We start from the raw sequence: 21,476 nt of genomic DNA, 5'->3' as shown, positions 1-21,476 counted from the left end.
TATATATTAGTGATGCACCAAAAAGAAAAATCGCGACTGAAACCAAAATCAGAAAATGAGGAACCCAAGGCCGAAAACCGAAAAAACACTGAAAGAAATTACTATGCCAATTATTTGTGAAATTGCATTTATGGCTGTGACTGCTGAACTGCCAATCTATAGAAATTCACTTACAGAACAATTTGTCTGAATTTCCATATTTTTAAAATTGTATCAAGAACATTATCGCGGGACGGTTATTGCAGTAAATTATGTAATATTATAAAATCTAATTCTGCATACTGTTCAACTGCACAGCATAATGATTACTCTATATTTGTTAACAAATTTTGGCTTCAATCAGCGCCGTCACTAGGTTTTATAGTGTATAGTGTATGTAGGGCGGCACGGTGGACGACTGGTTAGAGCGTCAGCCTCACAGTTCTGAGGACCCGGGTCAATCCCCGTCCCCACCTGTGTGGAGTTTGCATGTTCTCCCCGTACCTGCGTGGGTTTTCTCCGGGCACTCCGGTTTCCTCCCACATCCCAAAAACATGCATAAATTGGAGACTCTAAATTGCCCATAAGTGTGCATGTGAGTGCGAATGGTTGTCTGTCTGTCTGTCTGTTTGTATGTGCCCTGTGATTGGCTGGCAACCAGTTCAGGGTGTACCCCGCCTCCTGCCCGATGACAGCTGGGATAGGCTCCAGCATGCCCGCGACCCTAGTGAGGATAAGTGGCTCAGAAAATGGATGGATGGATGGATGGATAGTGTATGTAGTTTTATTGTCGTATTATTTATTTATTTACTTATATATTTATTTATGTAATTTTGGCACTCTTGGTCCTCCACAGCGTTCATATATAATGAAAACAACGCATGAATCCTACTAGAGGTATTGTACACTTTCACATATACAGATAACTTGTACAAATGGGTGAAGATTTTATATAACGTAGTATTTTAAAGCTAGTGTTTTTGTCAAAGATGCAGTTCTTCATCCGGCACCACAGGTGGCAGTAGTGCGTACATTGAAAATAAAAAGGATGCTTCTTAATAAAGCGAGAAAGAATATCCAGCCTGTTAACGCCATTAAACCATGACGTCACGAATGTAGCTTCGTTTTTAGCAGAGCTTTTGAAAAGCAAGCGTTTGTTAGCAGCTCCTGGAGAGCGGCCGGACTTGACAAAATACAATGGGGATCGAAGACGAAGCTGACCGGACGCTTTTTATTAGGAATTTGGATGCACGAGTAACGGAGGAGCTTTTATTCGAGCTCTTCTTGCAGGTAATGTTTTTTTGCGAGCTGCCTTTGCTAGTTGTCGGTCGCGAGTTCCAGCTGGTAGCACCACCCCGTCGATCGAAAGCCGAATAAAATGTCCTCAATCGACATTAACGTTAAATATCCTCGCAGTAAAGTCAGTTTGCTTTCAAAGTTAAAATAAAATTGGACAGCATGGGCAATCAAAAAATATGTCATTTAAACTATGTTAGCAAAACATAGCTAGCCTTGGCTATTTAGGCACAACATTAACGAACCTCTCTCAGCAGGCAGGGCCTCTCATCAAAACCAAAATTCCAAAAGATGGCGGTGGAAATCGGAAAACGTTTGGTTTTGCCGTGTACAAACACGAGGAGTCGGTGCCGTATGCCGTGCAGCTCCTAAACGGGACGTCGCTGTTTGATAGAACGATCCATGTGCAATTCCGATCAGGTATGGTACTTTTGCGCAAATGCCGTTTCTTTTAACCCCCGCACTTAATTTATGAACGAGGCAATTTTAATATGCATTGGAAGCAATTAATGCAGTAGCCACCAAGCAGGTGAGACCAAGGTGGTAATTGAAGGTCATGATTTTTGTATATTGTCTCGAACTCATCACAATGAAAGGCCACGTTTTATTTAGTTTAACTTGAAGAAACGCCTTCTTATTAGAGAGGGTGTTAAAGCTTCCCTAGTTGTTGTTGTTGTTTTGAAAGCTGGGCCTGTGTCACTGTCAGTATAATATGAATAACCTGATCCAAGTCAGTGCATACCATACACTGACACGATATTTACTTTAGAAGGGACATTTTCACTTGGCTGAAGCTGTATATTGTTGTGTGCATTCCATTTAATTTAATTGTTAATTTCATATTCGTTTGTAGAATATGCACATGTAAGAAAATAAATACAATTCTACATATACACAGTGTAAAACGATCTTAATGAGCTGTACCACAAACGACAGTCTTATGAATGAGGATGTTAAATACATGACATAAGAACCACATTCACCAGAGTATTCCAACAGAATTCCAGTTGGCCTGAAGAAGCATAAATGCCTTTATGTATGATTAAGATGTCACCTTAACAAAGCATCATAAGATACAAACATCCTACTCGTGCTACACTAGCTTGGAAAGTGGAAACGTTTTTATAAAACAATTGTTGTATGCAACTTCCCTCTCCCCTTTCTCATGTGTAGCTGTCTTAAAATAATAAAATGTGAGCTTGAATGGATTTTTGTATACATTTGCCCAGCAATTGACTGGTGACCAGCAAAGTGTCTACCCCACATTTCAAATGATAATCAATTAACAAAATGGATAAAGGGGATCATCTCATATATTTCACATGGTCACAACCCACATTTATATGCACTGCTTTACAAATTATTGTAAAATATTTGTTTCTGATTTTCCTAAATAGTTGATTCAAATAACAGTAGGTGACATTTTCAAGTCCCCTACCTCCCCTGTAATGACTCCAACCTTTGTCGTGTTGTGACTGATTGACTTGAAAAGGTACTGCTTTTTTGGGGGGGTACTTCAAAATAAAACATCACTGCTGCCCAACAACCATTAAGTAGCCTAACTCAAGCAGCAGTGTTACTTGGCAATATAATGTATAATTGATGCACACATGAACAAAATTGTTGGTACTCCTCTGTTAATGAAAGAAAATCCCACAGTGGTCACATAAATATCTTGATCTGACAAACAATGTAAAACAAATTTTGGCAAGGCACATCGGTCTATGTTCACAGACACAAAAATGAAGCATAACATGAAAAGAACACTGTCCCTACTGTGAAATATGGAGGAAGCTCTCTTGTGTTCTGGGGCTGCTTTGTTATTGCATCTGGCCGCGGGTGTCTTGAATTTGTGCAATGTACAATGCTATCTCAAGATTATCAAGGTATTCTAGACAGAAATGTGGTGCTAAGTGTCGGAAAGCTTAGTCCCAGCCGCAGGGCATGGGTCTTTTGACGTAGTACTGTAAATATCTGACGGCCAATAAAATTATTACAAAAAAAACAACAACAAAAAATGTCGGCGGTGTGGGACAGACAACACGTAATGCCGCCCAGATCAGACTACAAGACAAATTAGTTTTTTCACGATTGTACTATGTCAGATTACTGCAACAAAATCATGGCATCCCGTTTTTTGCGATCGTTGGGCTTTATATTGTCAACTAAAATATGACCAGATACACTCGTTACCGTGGCGATGACAATAAGAGTGGATCGCGCCGGCTGTATTATAAGAACAAAATGGGGAAAAACGTGTGTTGGTGGTCACCGGTGCTCAGGAGAGGACGTTCGTTTAAGGTTTGCTACAGGTATGTTCCCGTACTTTTAATACGATACGGCTCGCAAGCAGGCAACAAAATGTTATCTAGTCTAGCAAGCTAGTGCTAGGCTAACGGAGTGCGAATGGTTGTTTGTTTGTATGTGCCCTGCGATTGGCTGGCAACCAGTTCAGGGTGTACCCCGCGTCCTGCCTGATGATAGCTGGGATAGGCTCCAGCACGCCCGCGACCCTAGTGAGGTGAAGCGGCTCAGAAGATAAATGGATGGATATTTTTTTGAGCAATTAAGTACACAACTATATACATTAAATGAACAGGTCATTTAAATAGACACATTGCTCCATCTTGTGATCTGATCGGTGATCGACCCCAAAAATCCTGATCTTGCAAAGCCTACTAAGAACAAAACATTGGACTATTCTGAAGTAGCCTTCTATGAGCCCTGATCGAAATCCGATTAAACATTTGTGGAAGGAGCTGAAACATGCCACCTGGAGAACGCACCCTTCAAACCTGAGGCAACTGGAGCAGTTTGTTGATGAAGAGTGGGCCAAAATACTTGATGAGAGGCGCAGAAGTCGAAAGTTAAAAGTTACAAAAATCGTTTGATTGGAGGCATTGCCTCAAAAGGTTGTGCAATAAATTTATTAAGGGTCAAATCATTTGTCTAGGCCTTTTTCATGAGGGTTTTTTTTTTTATTATTATTCTATTGAACTACAATTCAAAAGCAATGTCTTATTGTCATTTTAATTTTCATGAAATTATTATGTATTATTACTTTTGTCAGATTCAAGTTATTCCTGTCACCACTGTTGGTTTTTCTTTCATTAACAGAGGTGTACCAACAATTTTGTCCATGTGTGTAATTATTTTGGTTTTGTTTAAAGATTAGACGGTTCCAAATAAACAATAATTGGTTAATAGAGTTCATTGTAAAATTATTTTGCAATAAAGATTAATGTAATTTTTTTATTCGATTAATAGATGGAATTATCAATAGAATAATCAATATTATAAACATATTCAATCTAATAGTAGGTTAGGATTATAACTAGGCTTTACACGATCAGGATTTTTGGGGCCGATCAGCGAGTTTAAAAAAACGACAACCGATCCGATCACAAGATGGATGGAGGAATGTGTATTTAAATGACCTGTTCATTTACTGTATATAATTGGGTACTTAATTGCTCCAAAAAATATATTTACAATAAATAATGTATATTCGTTCCTCCATTTATGCCAGTGAGGCATAGTGACAGGCAGAACAAATGGATGGTCTTCTATTAGATGGCAAGAAGTACATACAGTAATTAATGTATCCACTTTTTGAGACATTTTTTTTTTGTTGGTGTGCTGTGAAATTTTCCTATTATAAAATATGTTCTTTGGTTCCATAAAGGTGGGAAATCACTGCTCTAGTTCTAGTGTATTCTAATCAGTCAGGTCCAACCAACATTACATGACAGAAATAATGGGTGCTAATTTACTGTAATTAAATTACTTTATTTTTATTTAAATGACTTCAGCTACGCCGAAATTTTAGAGCATGATTCGACAGAACGGCGGCATGTTTACGTCCAACCGTTAGTGCTACCGCTAGCTTGCTAGGCTACATAACATTTTATTGCCTACTTGTAAGCCGTATCGTATTGAAAGTACGTGACCATACCTGAAGCAAGCCTTAAACGAACGTCCTCTCCTGTCCTGAGCACCGGTGACCACCAACACACGTTTTTCCCCATTTTGTCCTTATAATATAGTCGAGCCGGCTCGCTCCACTCTTGTTGTCGTCACCACGGTAACGAGTGTATCCGGTTGCATTTGAGTTGACAAGATAAAGCCCAATGATCGTAAAAAACGGAATACGGTGGTATCGGAATACAAGATTTTATTGGAGTAGTCTGACAGTGCAATCGTAAGAGCAAATTTGTCTTGTGGCCTGATCCTGGCATTACGTGTTTCCTGTCCCACACTGCCAAAGTTTTTTTTGTTTTTTTTTTATATATAAATAACTTCATTGGCCATCAGATATTTACAGTACTACGTCAAAAGACGCGCAACAAGGCTAAAAATAAACTGGCTTTTGGATTCAAATATACTGTGCGCGCGGCGATGCGGAGTTAATGTTTTTTGCGGAGCCGATCAATGACCATAAAATGCTAAATATCGGCTGATACCGATCAAATCGGTGTAAAGTCTAATTATAACTGTTGCTAATACAATTTTGTTTGTACATCATTTTAGGCAGCACTCACAGCAACAGTCCTGGGAACTCGAGTCCTACAACAAGTACTCCTAATCCCCATGGACTGAGGTGAGGACATCCATGGAGAAGTGGTTTGAGTTAAGACCACCACCACTTGTTAATGTTGCTTTTTTCATGTGGGTGAGGAGGGCACAAATATTTGATGGTGTTGCTCTTCCAGGATGTCGCTGCAGTTCACGTCTCCTCAATACACTCCTCCAGCTGTAATGCAAAGGTCGCTTTCATCACCAGATAGTCTGCAGAAGCATGCCATGGTAAACGCCCCTTTAAAGAATCTCGATGAAGATGGAAGTGCAGCCTGAATTCTGTTGATGCCGGCTCCAATACAAAATGTGTTTTTCTTTTCCCCTCCTTTCCAAGATGAACATGATGTGCCAGCAACAGCTTCAGCACAGTCATCATCATCAGCAGCAGCACAACAGGAACAACTACCACCAACAGAATGCCTGGGGGGGTGGCGGCCGTCACCACGACGGCAGGCGTAGCAGCAGTCACCACGAGGACGGGAGCGGTAACCGTGGTTACAAAGATAGTAGGTGGAGACGCTACTGATGCAAGGGAAAGAGACTCATTTATGATCATGTGGACAATTTATAGCATATGCTCAGGTTGTTTTCTATATGATCTGAGAAGATTTAGTATCCTTACCTCGCCCCCCATTTTCTTTTATAATGTTTTTAAATTTGTACTTGATGTGAGCCATCTCACATCACATCAGGCCCATGATGGAAATGTGATTATTGTTTAGGACAACAAAAAAAGGACATTGTTTTGTTCGGCCTGTTTTTATATTATTTTAAAAAAAGAAAAAAGATTGAAATGGTGCTCACTGTAGTTGTACAATGTTCAGGTCATGCAAAAAAGAAACAGATCCACCAGCACCACTACTTCTGCAACGATGAGCTCAGTAAAAATGTTCCTTTTTATTTTTTTAATCTTGATTTTGTAAGACAAACTTGTAATGTTTTAAAGCGATCATGATTTCATTATAAACGTTCTTTGGCTTAACATTTACGTCCTCTTTCATCACTGCGCTATTGTACGCTGGGGGGCTGGCCGTGGAACGCGTGGCCTTATGTGCACCTATAAATGGCCCACTGTGTAACTAATATGCTTGTGCTGCGGGTTAGGAAGTAATCTACAGGTGGCGCCACACATATCCTTTCAATGAAGCCAATTACCGCGGTAAATGTATCCCAGGCACATGATCAGATCCTACATGTGACCTTTCTATTTAGGATTTTTTTTCAAGGCTTGACGTGGATTTGTCACTCTCTCTGTTCACTCCGACACGTGCAATTACATGGAGGTGTTTCTTGTTACCCCAACGTGGACACAGAACAGCTATTCCGGGACAATCCTCCTAGAATAGGAGCCGCTTTGATCCAAAGATTAGAGATTTGTGATGATATGAGCATTATGCTATGGGGCACCATCTTTTAATTAGTTCCCAGGAACTTGCCCCTCCATAGCCATGAAACAACTTCCATATTGTGTTCTTTACAAGGAATGAATCAGGGATGAGCATGGTCATCAGAAATTTTCTGACACCCCACTTCTCGAGGCACTTGAAGGGGGTGAAGTGATGTGGGAAGTGGTGTGGGGACACTTATTGCAACACACACTCCCCTTAAGTTAATATTTGTCACCATGCATGCTGAGTGGAGAATATGGGGGGCGGGGTCTCGTTAATACTGTAGAAGCGAAAGGAGATTTGAATGCTGACACAGACTTTTTTTGTGACGTGGGGAATGATGCCAGGCACACCTCTCTGTCTCCCTTTTGGACACTGCTGCTCAGCACTGCAGCGCTGAAGCGACAGGGCAGATTTCTCCCTTTAATGTGTGTAGAAGGGAAAAGGATGCAAGACGTGAGAGCGGAGCTGGAAATGAATACAAAGTCACGACGTGTCAATGTAGCGGCGACACGCGGCCCTGATATCGAGATAACAAGCACACAGGAGTGGATGATGTAGCCACATGGACAATCCCTGCAAATGTACTGCATCCATTTTGGTGAGACACTGCTGAATTGAGGTGGCATGCTGCCAGTGATCAACTCTTATCTGTGTGTGTGTGTGTGTGTGAGAGAGAGAAAGATAGCGCGAGACTCTTCATCTCACATCTAAAAACCAGAAGGAGGGCCTAACTTTCCCCTGCAGTCCTACTCTTGAATGTGGAGAAACTGAGATAAGGACTTTCTGTAGAATCATTTCAAGAGAACTTGAAAAAGTCCAGAGAACTGTCTGTGTTTTCATCATATTTGCACAGTTTTGCGCATAATATGCACCTGTTGGTCATTGAAGTTGTCATGGGAGAATGTTGAAACAGTAAGAGTCTAAGTCATATATACTGCATGTTTATTTTTTATGGGACAATGGGGGAGTTGTTCACAGGGGAGTTTGAAACCATGCCCAGAACTGTTTGTGTTTTCAACACATTTGCACAGGTTTCTGCATAATCATGCACCTGTTGATCATGGTGGAATCGCAAAACAATGAAGGGGTAAAACAGCATAAGAATGATCATATATACTAAACATAACAAACAGAAGTCAGAGGGTGCCTTGACACAGGCGCAAGATCTGCACTTACAAAAAAGTACCTGCATTCTTGCATTTTCTCTAAAAACACTGGTTAAGGATTAATCATCCATGTATTAATGTCAGACAGGCTATTAATACATTTTGAAAATATCTGTATTTCAGAATTTTATATAGAAAATGATTATGAGAATATTTCCTTGTCTGTGTCAAAATTGTGTGCGTAGAAAATAAACAGTATGTAAGGGAGGCTCAAATGGACTGCTATTATTATTATTTTTTTGTTGTTGTTGTTGTTGGTGGTGGTGGTGCTGTCACTGATGGTGTAGTGGTGCACTCGTCTGACTTTGGTGCAGGCAGCGTGGGATCAGTTCCCACTCAGTGACGGTGTGAAGGTGAGTGCGAATGGTTGTCGGTGTCTATATGTGCTCTGCGACTCACTGGCGACCAGTTCAGGGTGTAGTCCGCCTTTCACCTGAAGTCAGCTGGGATAGGCTCCAGCACCACGCGACCCTAACCAGGATAAGCGGTGTTGACAATGGATGGGTGGATGGATGGATGGATGGTTGTTGGTGCTACCCCAAACTTTAACACCCAGGTCAACGAGCCAATGCAAGCATGCACCACTGCTTGCCTGCCATTGTCTTGTGTGAGGTGTAACACTTAAAATAAGTAAACTACAGTAGGCATACAGAAAAAAAAAAAATAATAATAATAACAATAATTTGCCCCTGGAGAAAAAAGAATCTCGAGTTTGGGTGCACCGTGGGCACAGCTCTGAGGTTGGGGGTTCAAATCCAGGCTCCAGCCTTCCTGTGTGGAGTTTGCATGTTCTCCCTGTACTTGTGTGGACTTTCCCCAAAAAACATGCATGTTAGGTTTATTGAAGAGTATAAATTATCCTAGGCGTATATGTGAGTTTGAATGGTTGTTTGTCTATACTGTACTTTATTGTATGTGCCCTACAATTGATTGTCTGGCAACCAGTTCAGAGTGTATCCCGCCTCTCACCCAATGTCAACGACGATAGATTCCAGCTCACCTGCAACTCTAGTGAGGATAAGTGGCATAGGAAAAGAAATGATGGGTATCGAACATGCATGCTTTTTGGAATACTGGAGGAACAGAGTACTAGGAGAAAACACACGCAAGCATGGGGAGAATATGCCAACTCAACACAGAACGATCCTAGTCTAAAATAAGATGATCATACTATCCATCCATCCATCCATTTTCTGAGCCGCTTCTCCTCGCTAGGGTCGCGGGCGTGCTGGAGCCTATCCCAGCTATCATCGGGCAGGAGGCGGGGTACACACTGAACTGGTTGCCAGCCAATCGCAGGGCACATATAAACAAACAACTATTTACACTCACATTCACACCTACCAGCAATTTAGAGTTGTCAATTAACTTACCATGCATGTTTTTGGGATGTGGGAGGAAACCGGAGTGCCCGGAGAAAACCCACACAGGCACAGGGAGAACATGCAAACTCCACACAGGGGGGGCCGGGGATTGAACCCCGGTCCTCAGAACTGTGAGGCAGACGCTCTAACCAGTCGGTCACCGTGCCGCCTGATCATAGTATGTTAAACAAAATTTTACTGTCTACACATTGCTGAAAATTTAGTTTTGGAAAACTTCCGATTATTCAGATTTTTTTTAAAGCAAAAATGGTCTATTCCCGCCACTGAATATCTCATACATAGAGGCCTAAACACCAATACCTACCAGTGCATGTAAACATGGCCTGTGATACAAGTGAAGTGTAGACATGCCTGCCATTTATACACCCTGCTCCAATGATTTATCTAAATGTTGCCACTTGAATGCCACAGTGGGTGTCCCTCCCAACATTATTGCAAGTTGCATTTCTAAAGGTACAGGCTTTTAACGGCACGAGAATAGCAAGCTGTTCTGTGAAATGGCACCGCCGAAGAGGGATTGCTTTGTTAAAAGTGAATGTGAATCCAACGAATATTTACGTACATTTAATAGTTCTGAATTACCCCGCATGTCACATGAATTAATGGACAGGAAGGAAGGACAGCGACGTCAGGGTTACTGTAGGTGGGACTGAGCGCCGACAGCAATGATGGGTGTCGTTCAAGGAGAAGGACGTGTCTGGCCACCAGTCAATCATTTCACAGGCTCACCAAACACTCCAGGCCAGAGGTCAGAAGTGGAATTGCTCAGTGTGTGTGTGTGTGTGTGTAATTTATTTACATTAGCTGTATGTGAAGTCATGGGATTATACACAGATCTGACATGGGCCCATTTCCAGGATTTCCTCCTTTGATGTCGAATAAAAGACCACCGCCTCACCCTTCAGCAATGGCCCCTTTTTTTAAAAAAATATCATGTTTCTGTTTCACTATTAATTAAAACAATGAGGCCAAATTTAAATCAGATGCATCCATGAGTTAAGTCATAAAAACAGAAATAAATGCGCTTGTGTTTTAATGATGCAAAAAAGCATGCCACTGTTCCAAAATTAGCTCCATTGGGTTCATTTGAATGCTATCAATTAATACGATGTCGTTCTGCTTGACCACTGCTTGTTTCCACAGATTAAAAACAATATGCTTAGCTTGTCAATATTGTAAGGTTCAATATTCTTTTTCAAAAGAGTATGAAATATACAGTACATGTGCAGTAAATAAATATATAATGTACGTTGATAGATCAATCTATGTCCATACGTATGTGTGTGTGGTGTGAATGTGTGTGTGAATGGTTGTTTATCTATATGTGCCCTGCGATTGAGTGGAAACCTGTTTACGGATGTACCCCACTTCTTGATCAAAGTCAGCTAGAATACACTCCTGTCACCCTAATGGGGATAAGCGGAATAGAAAATGAATGGATGAATTGTGATTATATTCTTGAATTATTATTATCATTACCAGTAATAGTATAGTATACCTCCAAATGCAACTTACAATTTAGGGTTATTTATTATTACATCATTAAAAAAAATCCATATTCCTCTGTGCATAGCAACCGTTTGGCACATAAAAGATATTATTATTATTGTCATGAACATGCATGCGTGCACACAAAATTTGTTCTCTGCATTTTACCCTTCACAGTGAACACATAGACGTTAGTGGAACACACTGGAGCGACACGCTGTCAGCAACATCATTGGATCACTGCTGCCATCTACTGTTCTACTGCAGTGTTGTTGATGCTGTAGTTTTGTATGTAAAATATATAACGCTGCATGAAAAAACATTTACTTAGAAGCACTCTGTAGTTCCATTTCAGAAATGAAAGTCCCATTAAAACATAACACAACTGTGAGGATAATGCATCACAGAGTTGTATTCGCTTATGATAATGCAGAGAACAACAACATAATCAAAGCACTTTCCCCCCCAATTTATTTAACCTTTCTCTCTCCATGTAAGGCAATTGAGAACAGATTCTCATTTGCAATGTCGACCTGTCTGCGGACAGCAGAGTCAAACAAAGCAAATACAAATACAAATACAGATACGTATACACTTAATCACTAGGATATACTACTTTGTAGTATAGTTTGCTTGGGTGTGTTGTGTTTTTTAAATGCCTTTTCAACAGATTCCACTGCATCCTTTCAGCAGTTTCAATATGTTTAAGAGAAACTATCAACACATCAAGAGCAGCACAGTTTCACAACAAAAAAAGTTGTCTTGATTGCAATTTAATTACCGCAGGATGGATGGCGAAAACACAATAATGTGTGTTAATTTGTCATGGAGGTCAAATCAGTAAGGCAACAGCTAGCAACCAACTTGGATATTTAATCAATTAGGCTTAAATTGTTAAAAAATTTAGTCAGTACAACCCTTAACGGTCTTACTTGAGCTTCATCAAGCCGATGAAATAAGTGCAGTTACCGAGGTGTGAAGGACAAAATCATTACACTTTCGAAGTTTTACAAAATATATATGTAGCGACGACACCAAAGCCCATCTAATTATGGTGGAATAAGCTAAGCCTCTCATGCCACTTGGTTGACCTCCACTGTAAGTGATGTCATAAACACCAGGACACTTGGTTCCAGGCACTTGAGCCTCTGACTAAATCATTCACTGTGTTTAAAAGGCCGAGAGGGGGGGGAGAAGACTTATCAGTGTGCAACAGCCAGGCTGTTAAAGTAATTGGAAATGAAAATGATAAGGGAGCAGGAATAGTGGGCATGCAAATTGTGGTGTGTAATTTAACTGAATGCTGTAATTAAGACACACAGCTGTGGGATGTTTAAATCTTGTTAACATCTTCAATTTATCTTGTTTCAAAAGTAGGCTACTAGATATTGGAGAGATGCTAGTCTACTTCTTGACAACTATCGAGTTGCCCTTGAGAAAGGAACAGAGCCCCCCGCTATCCTCGCTAAGCGGTGCAGCGCTGTTTGGACGTCCCCATCATTGTGACATCTCCCCTTGCATGCCTGCATGTGTGTGATCTGGTTCTGTGTGGTGTGCAACACACACACACACACACACACACACACTTGATCCATGAATCACCCAGTACATTTCCAAGGATGCCAACTTCTATGTCTTTCTGTGACTCTTCCAGTCTCTCTGTAGTTGCTGGTGGTTGTTGCTGATGTCCTGCTGATGAAACTCTGTGACACTATAAGCTTGGTGCCCATCTATGCTGTATATATTAGTGATGCACCAAAAAGAAAAATCGCGACTGAAACCAAAATCAGAAAATGAGGAACCCAAGGCCGAAAACCGAAAAAACACTGAAAGAAATTACTATGCCAATTATTTGTGAAATTGCATTTATGGCTGTGACTGCTGAACTGCCAATCTATAGAAATTCACTTACAGAACAATTTGTCTGAATTTCCATATTTTTAAAATTGTATCAAGAACATTATCGCGGGACGGTTATTGCAGTAAATTATGTAATATTATAAAATCTAATTCTGCATACTGTTCAACTGCACAGCATAATGATTACTCTATATTTGTTAACAAATTTTGGCTTCAATCAGCGCCGTCACTAGGTTTTATAGTGTATAGTGTATGTAGGGCGGCACGGTGGACGACTGGTTAGAGCGTCAGCCTCACAGTTCTGAGGACCCGGGTCAATCCCCGTCCCCGCCTGTGTGGAGTTTGCATGTTCTCCCCGTACCTGCGTGGGTTTTCTCCGGGCACTCCGGTTTCCTCCCACATCCCAAAAACATGCATAAATTGGAGACTCTAAATTGCCCATAAGTGTGCATGTGAGTGCGAATGGTTGTCTGTCTGTTTGTATGTGCCCTGTGATTGGCTGGCAACCAGTTCAGGGTGTACCCCGCCTCCTGCCCGATGACAGCTGGGATAGGCTCCAGCATGCCCGCGACCCTAGTGAGGATAAGTGGCTCAGAAAATGGATGGATGGATGGATGGATAGTGTATGTAGTTTTATTGTCGTATTATTTATTTATTTACTTTATATTTATTTATGTAATTTTGGCACTCTTGGTCCTCCACAGCGTTCATATATAATGAAAACAACGCATGAATCCTACTAGAGGTATTGTACACTTTCACATATACAGATAACTTGTACAAATGGGTGAAGATTTTATATAACGTAGTATTTTAAAGCTTGTGTTTTTGTCAAAGATGCAGTTCTTCATCCGGCACCACAGGTGGCAGTAGTGCGTACATTGAAAATAAAAAGGATGCTTCTTAATAAAGCGAGAAAGAATACCCAGCCTGTTAACGCCATTAAACCATGACGTCACGAATGTAGCTTCGTTATTAGCAGAGCTTTTGAAAAGCAAGCGTTTGTTAGCAGCTCCTGGAGAGCGGCCGGACTTGACAAAATACAATGGGGATCGAAGACGAAGCTGACCGGACGCTTTTTATTAGGAATTTGGATGCACGAGTAACGGAGGAGCTTTTATTCGAGCTCTTCTTGCAGGTAATGTTTTTTTGCGAGCTGCCTTTGCTAGTTGTCGGTCGCGAGTTCCAGCTGGTAGCACCACCCCGTCGATCGAAAGCCGAATAAAATGTCCTCAATCGACATTAACGTTAAATATCCTCGCAGTAAAGTCAGTTTGCTTTCAAAGTTAAAATAAAATTGGACAGCATGGGCAATCAAAAAAATATGTCATTTAAACTATGTTAGCAAAACATAGCTAGCCTTGGCTGTTTAGGCACAACATTAACGAACCTCTCTCAGCAGGCAGGACCTCTCATCAAAACCAAAATTCCAAAAGATGGCGGTGGAAATCGGAAAACGTTTGGTTTTGCCGTGTACAAACACGAGGAGTCGGTGCCGTATGCCATGCAGCTCCTAAACGGGACGTCGCTGTTTGATAGAACGATCCATGTGCAATTCCGATCAGGTATGGTACTTTTGCGCAAATGCCGTTTCTTTTAACCCCCGCACTTAATTTATGAACGATCAATAATCCCACCGTTGGTAAGAGGCAATTTTAATATGCATTGGAAGCAATTAATGCAGTAGCCACCAAGCAGGTGAGACCAAGGTGGTAATTGAAGGTCATGATTTTTGTATATTGTCTCGAACTCATCACAATGAAAGGCCACGTTTTATTTAGTTTAACTTGAAGAAACGCCTTCTTATTAGAGAGGGTGTTAAAGCTTCCCTAGTTGTTGTTGTTGTTTTGAAAGGTGGGCCTGTGTCACTGTCAGTATAATATGAATAACCTGATCCAAGTCAGTGCATACCATACACTGACACGATATTTACTTTAGAAGGGACATTTTCACTTGGCTGAAGCTGTATATTGTTGTGTGCATTCAATTTAATTTAATTGTTAATTTCATATTCGTTTGTAGAATATGCACATGTAAGAAAATAAATACAATTCTACATATACACAGTGTAAAACGATCTTAATGAGCTGTACAACAAACGACAGTCTTATGAATGAGGATGTTAAATACATGACATAAGAACCACATTCACCAGAGTATTCCAACAGAATTCCAGTTGGCCTGAAGAAGCATAAATGCCTTTATGTATGATTAAGATGTCACCTTAACAAAGCATCATAAGATACAAACATCCTACTCGTGCTACACTAGCTTGGAAAGTGGAAAAGTTTTTATAAAACAATTGTTGTATGCAACTTCCCTCTCCCCTTTCTCATGTGTAGCTGTCTTAAAATAATAAAATGTGAGCTTGAATGGATTTTTGTATACATTTGCCCAGCAATTGACTGGTGACCAGCAAAGTGTCTACCCCACATTTCAAATGATAATCAATTAACAAAATGGATAAAGGGGATCATCTCATATATTTCACATGGTCACAACCCACATTTATATGCACTGCTTTCCAAATTATTGTAAAATATTTGTTTCTGATTTTCCTAAATAGTTGATTCAAATAACAGTAGGTGACATTTTCAAGTCCCCTACCTCCCCTGTAATGACTCCAACCTTTGTCGTGTTGTGACTGATTGACTTGAAAAGGTACTGCTTTTTTGGGGGGGTACTTCAAAATAAAACATCACTGCTGCCCAACAACCATTAAGTAGCCTAACTCAAGCAGCAGTGTTACTTGGCAATATAATGTATAATTGATGCACACATGAACAAAATTGTTGGTACTCCTCTGTTAATGAAAGAAAATCCCACAGTGGTCACATAAATATCTTGATCTGACAAACAATGTAAAACACATTTTGGCAAGGCACATCGGTCTATGTTCACAGACATAAAAATGAAGCATAACATGAAAAGAACACTGTCCCTACTGTGAAATATGGAGGAAGCTCTCTTGTGTTCTGGGGCTGCTTTGTTATTGCATCTGGCCGCGGGTGTCTTGAATTTGTGCAATGTACAATGCTATCTCAAGATTATCAAGGTATTCTAGACAGAAATGTGGTGCTAAGTGTCGGAAAGCTTAGTCCCAGCCGCAGGGCATGGGTCTTTTGACGTAGTACTGTAAATATCTGACGGCCTATAAAATTATTACAAAAAAAACAACAACAAAAAATGTCGGCGGTGTGGGACAGACAACACGTAATGCCGCCCAGATCAGACTACAAGACAAATTAGTTTTTTCACGATTGTACTATGTCAGATTACTGCAACAAAATCATGGCATCCCGTTTTTTGCGATCGTTGGGCTTTATATTGTCAACTAAAATATGACCAGATACACTCGTTACCGTGGCGATGACAATAAGAGTGGATCGCGCCGGCTGTATTATAAGAACAAAATGGGGAAAAACGTGTGTTGGTGGTCACCGGTGCTCAGGAGAGGACGTTCGTTTAAGGTTTGCTACAGGTATGTTCCCGTACTTTTAATACGATACGGCTCGCAAGCAGGCAACAAAATGTTATCTAGTCTAGCAAGCTAGTGCTAGGCTAACGGAGTGCGAATGGTTGTTTGTTTGTATGTGCCCTGCGATTGGCTGGCAACCAGTTCAGGGTGTACCCCGCGTCCTGCCTGATGATAGCTGGGATAGGCTCCAGCACGCCCGCGACCCTAGTGAGGTGAAGCGGCTCAGAAGATAAATGGATGGATATTTTTTTGAGCAATTAAGTACACAACTATATACATTAAATGAACAGGTCATTTAAATAGACACATTGCTCCATCTTGTGATCTGATCGGTGATCAGTGATTGGTGATCGACCCCAAAAATCCTGATCTTGCAAAGCCTACTAAGAACAAAACATTGGACTATTCTGAAGTAGCCTTCTATGAGCCCTGATCGAAATCCGATTAAACATTTGTGGAAGGAGCTGAAACATGCCACCTGGAGAACGCACCCTTCAAACCTGAGGCAACTGGAGCAGTTTGTTGATGAAGAGTGGGCCAAAATACTTGATGAGAGGCGCAGAAGTCGAAAGTTAAAAGTTACAAAAATCGTTTGATTGGAGGCATTGCCTCAAAAGGTTGTGCAATAAATTTATTAAGGGTCAAATCATTTGTCTAGGCCTTTTTCATGAGGGTTTTTTTTTTAAATTATTATTCTATTGAACTACAATTCAAAAGCAATGTCTTATTGTCATTTTAATTTTCATGAAATTATTATGTATTATTACTTTTGTCAGATTCAAGTTATTCCTGTGACCACTGTTGGTTTTTCTTTCATTAACAGAGGTGTACCAACAATTTTGTCCATGTGTGTAATTATTTTGGTTTTGTTTAAAGATTAGACTGTTCCAAATAAACAATAATTGGTTAATAGAGTTCATTGTAAAATTATTTTGCAATAAAGATTAATGTAATTTTTTTATTCGATTAATAGATGGAATTATCAATAGAATAATCAATATTATAAACATATTCAATCTAATAGTAGGTTAGGATTATAACTAGGCTTTACACGATCAGGATTTTTGGGGCCGATCAGCGAGTTTAAAAAAACGACAACCGATCCGATCACAAGATGGATGGAGGAATGTGTATTTAAATGACCTGTTCATTTACTGTATATAATTTGGTACTTAATTGCTCCAAAAAATATATTTACAATAAATAATGTATATTCGTTCCTCCATTTATGCCAGTGAGGCATAGTGACAGGCAGAACAAATGGATGGTCTTCTATTAGATGGCAAGAAGTACATACAGTAATTAATGTATCCACTTTTTGAGACATTTTTTTTTTGTTGGTGTGCTGTGAAATTTTCCTATTATAAAATATGTTCTTTGGTTCCATAAAGGTGGGAAATCACTGCTCTAGTCACATCGTGTATTCTAATCAGTCAGGTCCAACCAACATTACATGACAGAAATAATGGGTGCTAATTTACTGTAATTAAATTACTTTATTTTTAATTAAATGACTTCAGCTACGCCGAAATTTTAGAGCATGATTCGACAGAACGGCGGCATGTTTACGTCCAACCGTTAGTGCTACCGCTAGCTTGCTAGGCTACATAACATTTTATTGCCTACTTGTAAGCCGTATCGTATTGAAAGTACGTGACCATACCTGAAGCAAGCCTTAAACGAACGTCCTCTCCTGTCCTGAGCACCGGTGACCACCAACACACGTTTTTCCCCATTTTGTCCTTATAATATAGTCGAGCCGGCTCGCTCCACTCTTGTTGTCGTCACCACGGTAACGAGTGTATCCGGTTGCATTTGAGTTGACAAGATAAAGCCCAATGATCGTAAAAAACGGAATACGGTGGTATCGGAATACAAGATTTTATTGGAGTAGTCTGACAGTGCAATCGTAAGAGCAAATTTGTCTTGTGGCCTGATCCTGGCATTACGTGTTTCCTGTCCCACACTGCCAAAGTTTTTTTTGTTTTTTTTTATATATAAATAACTTCATTGGCCATCAGATATTTACAGTACTACATCAAAAGACGCGCAACAAGGCTAAAAATAAACTGGCTTTTGGATTCAAATATACTGTGCGCGCGGCGATGCGGAGTTAATGTTTTTTGCGGAGCCGATCAATGACCATAAAATGCTAAATATCGGCTGATACCGATCAAATCGGTGTAAAGTCTAATTATAACTGTTGCTAATACAATTTTGTTTGTACATCATTTTAGGCAGCACTCACAGCAACAGTCCTGGGAACTCGAGTCCTACAACAAGTACTCCTAATCCCCATGGACTGAGGTGAGGACATCCATGGAGAAGTGGTTTGAGTTAAGACCACCACCACTTGTTAATGTTGCTTTTTTCATGTGGGTGAGGAGGGCACAAATATTTGATGGTGTTGCTCTTCCAGGATGTCGCTGCAGTTCACGTCTCCTCAATACACTCCTCCAGCTGTAATGCAAAGGTCGCTTTCATCACCAGATAGTCTGCAGAAGCATGCCATGGTAAACCCCCCTTTAAAGAATCTCGATGAAGATGGAAGTGCAGCCTGAATTCTGTTGATGCCGGCTCCAATACAAAATGTGTTTTTCTTTTCCCCTCCTTTCCAAGATGAACATGATGTGCCAGCAACAGCTTCAGCACAGTCATCATCATCATCAGCAGCACAACAGGAACAACTACCACCAACAGAATGCCTGGGGGGGTGGCGGCCGTCACCACGACGGCAGGCGTAGCAGCAGTCACCACGAGGACGGGAGCGGTAACCGTGGTTACAAAGATAGTAGGTGGAGACGCTACTGATGCAAGGGAAAGAGACTCATTTATGATCATGTGGACAATTTATAGCATATGCTCAGGTTGTTTTCTATATGATCTGAGAAGATTTAGTATCCTTACCTCGCCCCCCATTTTCTTTTATAATGTTTTTAAATTTGTACTTGATGTGAGCCATCTCACATCACATCAGGCCCATGATGGAAATGTGATTATTGTTTAGGACAACAAAAAAAGGACATTGTTTTGTTCGGCCTGTTTTTATATTATTTTAAAAAAAGAAAAAAGATTGAAATGGTGCTCACTGTAGTTGTACAATGTTCAGGTCATGCAAAAAAGAAACAGATCCACCAGCACCACTACTTCTGCAACGATGAGCTCAGTAAAAATGTTCCTTTTTATTTTTTTAATCTTGATTTTGTAAGACAAACTTGTAATGTTTTAAAGCGATCATGATTTCATTATAAACGTTCTTTGGCTTAACATTTACGTCCTCTTTCATCACTGCGCTATTGTACGCTGGGGGGCTGGCCGTGGAACGCGTGGCCTTATGTGCACCTATAAATGGCCCACTGTGTAACTAATATGCTTGTGCTGCGGGTTAGGAAGTAATCTACAGGTGGCGCCACACATATCCTTTCAATGAAGCCAATTACCGCGGTAAATGTATCCCAGGCACATGATCAGCTCCTACATGTGACCTTTCTATTTAGGATTTTTTTTCAAGGCTTGACGTGGATTTGTCACTCTCTCTGTTCACTCCGACACGTGCAATTACATGGAGGTGTTTCTTGTTACCCCAACGTGGACACAGAACAGCTATTCCGGGACAATCCTCCTAGAATAGGAGCCGCTTTGATCCATAGCATCTCATGTTGCTATCGTTCTCTACGCATCCCTGCCTAGGTGTCCCGACAACAAAGTGAGGATCACATCCCATAACAACCGACGATGAGGTCATAATCTAGCCTTCCGAAAGTGCTTAACGCCACCTAGCTGCATGGAGGAACAATTAAAGCGTCAGCTTCATGTGGCAGTAAAGGTGTATTTACACCCTTCTGTGTGCTCTAATCAATTCTATCCTCTGCAGGCTGTCAGGCGGAAGGCCTTTATTATTTTTGTGACACTTGGTGGTGTTACTGCTTTAATTGCTTGATCTGGCTGGCTACTCTGAAGCAGGCAGATTAGACAGCCTGCTTGCTGCTGGATCTACTTCCAACTCCGCTGCACCCCAGTGAGCCACATCACACCACCAGCCCTCAACAACTAGCCTCCTTTCAAATAAATTTTAATACTATATTTATTGGAGTTCCTTAAAGCTCTGGTAGTCTAATGCAGTGAAATTACTGTATACCTGCACAATTTATAGCGCTCCAGAGCCAAGCGGCTTTAAAAAGAACAATGCTTTTGGATTGTGAGAGGTATTGATTTAATAAAATGTTTATTGTAATTTATCACTGTGTTTTTGTGCATCATTGCATTGTACATGTTTTCCTCAAAGTTTAAATGACCTTAAATTTACTGGCCATATCATTTGGTGCACCTGCACAATCGAATGAGGTCCAATACAGAATAATTATAATAAGAATAATATTTTTTTTTAAAGTGCTTTAGTCTCGTAAGAAGTCTTTAACAAAATGTTTAATGTAATTTGCGGTGGTGTTTTTATTTTTATTTTTGTGTCTATCATTACATTGTGCAGGTGTCCCTAATGAAGTGACCACGGGTCTATATTATGACTACGGTGTGCACAGCTGCAGCAGTTTCTAAAGTAGCTCCAATTTCTTGCCTTCCTCATACACATGCAAAGCATAAAGTTAACTTTTTACATTTTTAACCCATAAATTAAAAAAAAAACGTTTTTCACTGCATTATTTTAACTTTTATTTTACTTTTTATTAACAGAATACCATTTGAAACAAATGTAAATGTCAAAATATTATAGACGTTTTATACAGTGCACTGAAAGTGCAATTGAAAACTAAAACAAAACTTTTTTTAGAATCATTTTTGTTATTTTATATTAATTCGCAGTAAATAAAATATACAACACATTATTTTCTTTGTCATG

The 21,476-nt window shown here is 40.3% G+C and overlaps 2 protein-coding genes across 2 annotated transcripts; both read left to right on the top strand.

Annotated features, from left to right (window-relative positions):
• The first annotated feature begins 1,085 nt into the window (after positions 1 to 1,085).
• Positions 1,086 to 6,835, top strand: LOC133405072 (RNA-binding protein 7-like). Its single transcript, XM_061681717.1, has 5 exons — positions 1,086 to 1,269; positions 1,533 to 1,695; positions 5,806 to 5,875; positions 5,988 to 6,081; positions 6,188 to 6,835. Exons 1-5 carry the CDS (start codon positions 1,177 to 1,179, stop codon positions 6,377 to 6,379), a joined length of 612 nt encoding a protein of 203 aa, XP_061537701.1. The 5' UTR covers positions 1,086 to 1,176; the 3' UTR covers positions 6,380 to 6,835.
• A 7,261-nt stretch (positions 6,836 to 14,096) lies between these two features.
• Positions 14,097 to 20,859, top strand: LOC133405569 (RNA-binding protein 7-like). The gene is made up of 5 exons (XM_061682652.1): positions 14,097 to 14,281; positions 14,546 to 14,708; positions 18,859 to 18,928; positions 19,041 to 19,134; positions 19,241 to 20,859. Exons 1-5 carry the CDS (start codon positions 14,189 to 14,191, stop codon positions 19,430 to 19,432), a joined length of 612 nt encoding a protein of 203 aa, XP_061538636.1. The 5' UTR covers positions 14,097 to 14,188; the 3' UTR covers positions 19,433 to 20,859.
• Positions 20,860 to 21,476: the final 617 nt, after the last annotated feature.

Source organism: Phycodurus eques, chromosome 7 (assembly GCF_024500275.1).
Source record: "Phycodurus eques isolate BA_2022a chromosome 7, UOR_Pequ_1.1, whole genome shotgun sequence".
Taxonomy (NCBI): domain Eukaryota; kingdom Metazoa; phylum Chordata; class Actinopteri; order Syngnathiformes; family Syngnathidae; genus Phycodurus; species Phycodurus eques.
The sequence above is the reverse complement of the archived record's forward strand: the minus strand, read 5'-3'. Positions and strand labels throughout refer to the sequence as shown.

Coding starts and splice junctions, on each gene's coding strand:
- LOC133405072 (XM_061681717.1), top strand. CDS start 1,177: ATGGGGATCGAAGACGAAGCTGACCGGACGCTTTTTATTAGGAATTTG. Junction 1,270..1,532: donor TATTCGAGCTCTTCTTGCAG/GTAATGTTTTTT, acceptor CTCTCTCAGCAG/GCAGGGCCTCTCATCAAAAC. Junction 5,876..5,987: donor CCTAATCCCCATGGACTGAG/GTGAGGACATCC, acceptor TTGCTCTTCCAG/GATGTCGCTGCAGTTCACGT.
- LOC133405569 (XM_061682652.1), top strand. CDS start 14,189: ATGGGGATCGAAGACGAAGCTGACCGGACGCTTTTTATTAGGAATTTG. Junction 18,929..19,040: donor CCTAATCCCCATGGACTGAG/GTGAGGACATCC, acceptor TTGCTCTTCCAG/GATGTCGCTGCAGTTCACGT. Junction 19,135..19,240: donor GTCTGCAGAAGCATGCCATG/GTAAACCCCCCT, acceptor CTCCTTTCCAAG/ATGAACATGATGTGCCAGCA.